Raw genomic sequence first — 6,499 nt, forward strand, 5'->3', positions numbered from 1 at the left:
GATAGGAAATTATCCAATGTGTGCTGTACAAAGGCAATCAAACTGCAACTTTTCAATACAACCACCAATTTCAAAAGAGACATTGAAATGTATTTCCAAAAATTCAATAGTTTTTATTTAGTTTATTGAGAAGTTTCTGGAGCTGTTTCACCTCCATCCACATTTAGATTTCTTGTTTTCTCAGTTGCAGGAAGCGCCTCCATTTCTTTTTTTGCATTGCATTGTGGTAGATTACTGTCCCTCAACAGCACACTCAAAAAAAAAAGTATTTATTTAGTACTTGCTCAGAATTATGATTGAAATGATTCTGTGAATGCATGAATTTCGAGTTTCTTTGTAACTTCCAGGAAGACACTCACACCGAAGATCAGTATTTCTCTCAATTGTAATTTATTTAATAAATTGACAAGTAAATATCCAAAAAGTCTTGGGTGCGTGTCCAGAGTGCTGTAGCAGTTACAAAAGAGACACAGGAAACATGTCCAAAGTCAGTAAAATTGGTATTGCATTGGTTCCATCTATCACTAGAGGGCGCCACCAGTTCAAGCTGGCAATACAGTACAATCATTCAGGACTTTTGAAAATGGACAAGGTATCCATTTATAACATGAAAATCTGGTAATGCTTTATTTTACAGGTCTGTAATTTCCCATTAAATTCTTGCTGAGCTCCTAGGGACATTTCCTGCAGAGAACTTAATTTTATAATATTCAATGAAAATACTCACTGTTCAAATCTTTCAGTTAGTGCAGCGGGTAAGCTGAACACAGGCAAGAATACAATTTAACATATATGGAAAATTAAGTTTCCAATAATGAACATGGAGCAGTTCCTATTTTATAATTATAATAATATAACTTGATAATTACATAGTTCTTTCCAGGAAATCCTCAGGACATTAGAGACCCATAAAATAAAACAGTCACTTACAATTATTGAACATTTCAGACCAGACTGAGACAATGCAACAGTGTTTTACAACAAGAAACTTGACAAAGATATTTTTTTGTTCATTACTTACATTCTAAAATCTCAGTGTGTATAACAAACAACTATTATTGCGTGTTTAACTATTTTCAGTCAAGTATTTTTTGCATTTAAGGATGAAGCCTTAGATGAAAAGCTTTCTGTTATTGCTGGTGCAGTCTTCATTAGTCTCCAGCAGGGAGCAATGCAAAGATGTAGCCTCTCCTTTTGTACTACAATGATTCCATTTGAATGTCAGATGCATGGTGAAGTTTGCACAGGCTGTAAAAAGTCTGTTTATCAATGGTTCATTCCCTTTAAAGCCTGTGGTGAAAAGGCAGAGTGATGCTAAATCATGTTGTTATTGTTGAGTTTGGTCCACTCAAAGATGTCCTGCTCACACACAATGTCTGAGTTGATGAGCAGGTAGCGGTCACCCACGCAGAAGTGCTTCTGGCAGGCAGCACACTTAAAACACTCCAAATGGTAAACCTTGTCCCGCACACGCATCGTCATCTCAAATGCTCGAATCCTCTTCTCACAGGAAGCGCAGTGACCGTCCTGACCAAAAAGCCTGAGTGGATGAGAAGATATCAGCATAATACTGAAAACATTGACCCTTCTTCTCTTTAACATGAAACTTTAAGGAATCCCTTGAGTCTCCATTTAACTACTGTGGATCTTTTGCCCTGACCATATCTGGATTGACTTGTTGGGGGTTCATTCAGAACTAAATAAAGTAAACATTTTGACACAGATCCCCTTTATAAGACAGGGCCACAAGATTAAGCTATAATGTATTAGTGATGGGTGAAAGTGAACGACTCTTTAGTGTCTGGTATGTAATATATATATATAGCCTAATATATACAGCTTAGCAATAATTTGATGTTTTACAATTTACATTATTTTGCATCAGTAGCCTACTCACCCCCTGCTGGCTCGAATAACAGACGAAAAATGTTGTCGCATTAGAGCGGTCAGCTTACCACTCAAACTAGAATGGCCTGCTATCATGTCATGTCTCTACTCTCTAAGAAAAAAGAACAACTGGACTCGGATAAAGACATGATTACTTAATGGACAAACAAGCCAAGAGCGTAGTGTTCCACAACTTCACCAGCATTTTGTTTCTGTTACAGTTAGGCATAAGACACATACACTGACACAATCCGTGAGCTTTAAGTTACAATGTGTAAACAACATGGACGCTACAAACAAGACGTGTTGTATTTTATTGCTCAGTGTGTCTGCTACTTGACGGCTCGCAGAACAACATTTTGTTGGTCAGTGACATTTCTGTAACATCGTATTGAGCTTACATAGCCTACCTACATACAAGTGGGAGCTGAATCAATGCATTAATATGAATATTTTATCTTTATATTTTAATGTAAATTTATACATGATGATTGGTAATGCACTGAAGAGCGGTTTTGATACTTTTACGTATCAACTCAAAGGATCCAATACTGTAAAAATAATTTGTCCGCCGATCACTATATTACATAATACCTTGTGGATATTGTACTTTAGTTGGGTAAAGTCCTGCAAACTACCAAAACCCACTGATATTCGGTAAAAGTGGTACTTTTGGGGTGTCTCGGGCGGTTGCCCACTTTACCTGCTTAGTAATGCAACCTGTCCCTGACTCAAAATATGTGTGAGATTTTCAGTGTTTCTAACCATTCTTTAAAGGACTAGGCATTTAGAAAAAATCTATATTTCTGTTATTGTCAACTTGAAAAGACCAAAACCAAGAACCTGTCCATCTCTCAATACTTTACAACTTCTCTACCCTGTCTGTGGCACTCATCCCCAAGCCAATTTCTCTTCAAGGTGCAAATCTATTAAAATGGGTCAATAATAATTTGTAATTTAAAATAGTCAGAATAATTTACTACAACAGCTGGACATTATAGCTTTTTAAGTGTAAATCGTGCATTTGTTGGGGACTGTTTTTAGCTTTGGTGTGCTAGTGAGTATTTACAGCAACAAAACAGTGTATCCATCCATCGTCAACCGCTTATCCTGCGTACAGGGTCGCAGGGAGCTGGAGCCAATCTCAGCTGACGGGGTACACCCTGGACATGTCGCCAATCAAAACAGTGTATGACTCGAAATAAACTTAAGTGCCCGTGTTCATGTAATAAATGTCGCCCAGTGCAACACTGTCGCTCAAGGATGTGTTTTTAATAGTTTCTGACAACAATGGAGCTCTATAGCACAGAGGAATGAGCTATATCAGGGTTTGGCAACATAGATACTTGGTCTTTTATTCAATTTGTTGACAATAAGACAAATATAGAAAATCATCACTTGACACTCTTTTGACACTTTACAGTGTGTAATGATAAACCAAATCAACAAACTACTTGATTAAATTATGATGTTATGATATTACATAATTGGACCAACCTGAGGTAATCTCTCCGACATAATTTTCTTCCCAGCTTGTAGTAGAGCCGGCGGCCCACCTCACCAAGTCGACAGCCACACAGGTCGCAGCTCAGGCAGTCCTCATGCCAGTACTGCTCGATGGCCTTTAGGAAGAATCTGTCACCGATGCTCTGCTGACACCCACCACATGTCAGCAGAGACGGTGGCATCTGGAGGACCTCATCCACCGGCTCCCTGGACAGAAAAGAAAACTGATTAGAAAATTATTGTTTTCTCAATTAATAATAATTTGTTCAATAAAATGTTTGAAATTAGGGCTGAAAGATATTTAAAAAAAACAGAGGACTGCAGTTGTTTTGACAGATATTGTGTTTGCGTTATGGGAATGTTGATTTTTGCATTTTATTTTCACTGAAAAAAATACATAAATGATGATGGTGTGATTTTTGCTGGGGTCTGTACCAAAAAAGCATATTCCCTTATATCTGGATGATTTGTAGGCAGGGGCATCTCTGTAGCATCATAATGCTTCAATAATAATGGTACAATGATAAATTTTACCTTTTATGAAAGAACTTACAGCTCCTGCGATTTGGACATTGCCCTCAGCCATATTGTCATTTGGATAATATTTTGATTAATTGTTCAGCCCTATTTGAAAAGAATGTAAAAAGCCCAGAGTGGCGTCTTCACATTGCTTATTTTGTCTGACCAACACTTCTAAACCCAAAAGGTTTCAGTTCACTATCACATAAAAGAAAAGCAGCAAATCCTTACTGAGATGCAGAAATCTTTTTGCATTTATAACTTAAACGATTAATGGATTTTTCAAAATAGTAACAGATCAATTTTCTGCGATCAACTAATTAATTAATCAGCTAATTGTTTCAGTTCTAAAATATTACATTTCTATACATACAACAGTATATGATTAAAAAATGTTTGTTGATTTGTGCATATTTTGAGATTTTCAAAATAACAGATCATAAAGCCCAGATTTCCAATATGATCTTGTATTGCCATATTGTTTGACTGATTTTAATCTGTCATTCTTGAGTTACATGTACAGTTGCAATATGATGCTGACCACCTGAGGGAGCCATTGAATATTGGTTAAATACAGTAATGTAGCCACAATCCAAACACTACATTTATTAACCCCTTTAAATTCAGTTTGCACCCTTTTCTTTCCCCTTTGGAAGTTAAAATCATCTTATTCCACACTGTCTGACGGTGTCATGATCTACATATTCTGTATCATATTCCAGGTCTTTATTGAAACTATATGATGGTTTGTGAATTTATTCAAACTCAAAACCCCTTCATGTTTTTTTAAGAGAACACCATTCATCATAAATAGTCTTCATGTCTTGTGTATCATCTTATAGCCTGCACATTTCCCTCAAATTAAGCCTGAGAAATCTGGTATTTTTGGAAACGCCACTAGAATTTAAAATAAAGTTCTGTGTGTTTTGAATAATGTTTGGAGCTTGTTATTACTGACCCACTGACAGGCTGCTGCTTTTGAGAGAGACAGACATCTTACATAGGCCTACAGTCGGCTATATTAAGCCAATATGCAATAATCAACAACAATCTGCCCGCAAAGTTAAATATCTTACCTTTAGGGCACTTCATTTGGGAAACACTGAACTTTTCTTGCCATATGTTTTTACTCCTTTTTAAAACACACTTCAACAATATGCTTTATGAACTTGATCATTTTTGTTGCCTAACAGCAGGAGACTCCTGACCTCATTTCTGCAGTTATTTCACGTGAAATAGTTTCTGTCACACTGATCAGAAATAGCCTAATATTATTGCCAGTATATAAGATGCTACTTACTCATTGGCTTCCAGTGTCTTCCTCTCTATAGTGGATGTCATTTTCTAAAATATGATGTGTAGCCTGATCCAGATTAGGTTTTGGAGTCCCCAGCCGGCTCAGCGGCTACCTGTGAAGCTGCTTGGGGGGAGATTGAAGTCAAGACGGGCTGCACCTGCTCCCACAGTCTCCAAGACGCCACTAACACCCCCGTTTAGACTTTTTGGCTGTGAAATTAACAGGCAATTGATTCCTGTGGAAATGGCCGCAAGGCAAGGCAATTTCGCTCTAAGCAGCTAAGCGATGATGGAGGACACTGTCATCATTTCCTGAGGCAGTAACCCGCGCTGACACTTCCATGTCATCTCTGTCATCATCCTGCAGCGACTTTGAGGACTGTCCGTTTTCTGAATTAAAACACCATCAATTCGATCAAAAGGAGACTTGCGAGGATCTCCGTGTCCGTGCGTCTTTCTTAAATGGGCGCGCTGCAGACGCACTCCTCCGTACCAAGCCGCTGTCACCGTTATTATGCAGCGGCAGCATCGTGTTTAAATACGTCGGCCCCCCTAGTTCTCTGCTTTCGTTTCCCTCTTCCTGCTCACGACTGTTTGACAATGGGGGGAAATCGGTCTTAAAGCGACAGCTTAACACTGCACAGTCTGCCCTGTCAGGCATGCAGCTCGGTCGTGACTCGTGACTGAGACTAATGAGTTCATTACATGCTTTGCTTCACCCAAGAGCCGATAGGACAAAAGATAACGAGCGGCAGGATAGGCTGCAGTTAGTACAGGCGTCGTGTATTTTCCCGGTAATGAGTATACTTCCCCTTTGAAATCAGAGATGTATAATATGTTGAAAAATAATTTAAAGAGTTTTGGTACCACTTTATATTTAACCATTAATAAAGGAATTAAGTTGTAGTGTAGGCCTAGCTATGACTTTATTAATGGTTAATAAAACATATAACCTATTTAGGTTTCCTAAGTCAGTTAGGCTATAATTCGTTAACAACTTCTGGGTTGACTCTGGCTGCTGAGTAACATATAGGCTGCTCAAGTTTGCTAAGTTGCCTATAATTTTGGGTTAGGCCTAGGCCTACTTGTTTATGTCCAATTCATTATACATCCACAACAATAATGTAGTTTTTACCTAACTATATGTTTTTGAAAGTTTTATTATTTTGATTTGAAAACATATGATTGACTAAAATAGGATGTATTATAGATTAAAAGCTCTGCAGACCCACAGTTGCCTTGTCAGGATTTACATGCTGGTCACCATGTACTAACACACACACCACCACCA

The 6,499-nt window shown here is 38.0% G+C and overlaps 1 protein-coding gene across 1 annotated transcript; it reads right to left on the reverse strand.

Moving 5' to 3' along the window:
- Positions 1–366: 366 nt before the first annotated feature.
- Positions 367–5,870, reverse strand: lmo2 (LIM domain only 2 (rhombotin-like 1)). The gene is made up of 3 exons (XM_038705536.1): positions 5,213–5,870; positions 3,385–3,600; positions 367–1,540 (listed from the first exon to the last, which is right to left on the reverse strand). The coding sequence occupies exons 1-3, from the start codon at positions 5,251–5,253 to the stop codon at positions 1,315–1,317; spliced, it is 483 nt and encodes a 160-aa protein (XP_038561464.1). The 5' UTR covers positions 5,254–5,870; the 3' UTR covers positions 367–1,314.
- Between the last annotated feature and the right edge of the window lie 629 nt (positions 5,871–6,499).

This window comes from Micropterus salmoides, unplaced genomic scaffold (genome assembly GCF_014851395.1).
Source record: "Micropterus salmoides isolate LMB-PRFRI ecotype aquatic unplaced genomic scaffold, ASM1485139v1 Ms_hic_scaffold_8, whole genome shotgun sequence".
Lineage (NCBI taxonomy): Eukaryota > Metazoa > Chordata > Actinopteri > Centrarchiformes > Centrarchidae > Micropterus > Micropterus salmoides.

Excerpts from the sequence above, each read along its gene's own strand:
- lmo2 (XM_038705536.1), bottom strand. The coding sequence starts at position 5,253 with ATGACATCCACTATAGAGAGGAAGACACTGGAAGCCAATGA. Across the intron at positions 3,601-5,212 it reads AAGACACTGGAAGCCAATGA|GGAGCCGGTGGATGAGGTCC; the intron begins GTAAGTAGCATC and ends TTTTCTGTCCAG. Across the intron at positions 1,541-3,384 it reads TGTCGGAGAGATTACCTCAG|GCTTTTTGGTCAGGACGGTC; the intron begins GTTGGTCCAATT and ends TCATCCACTCAG.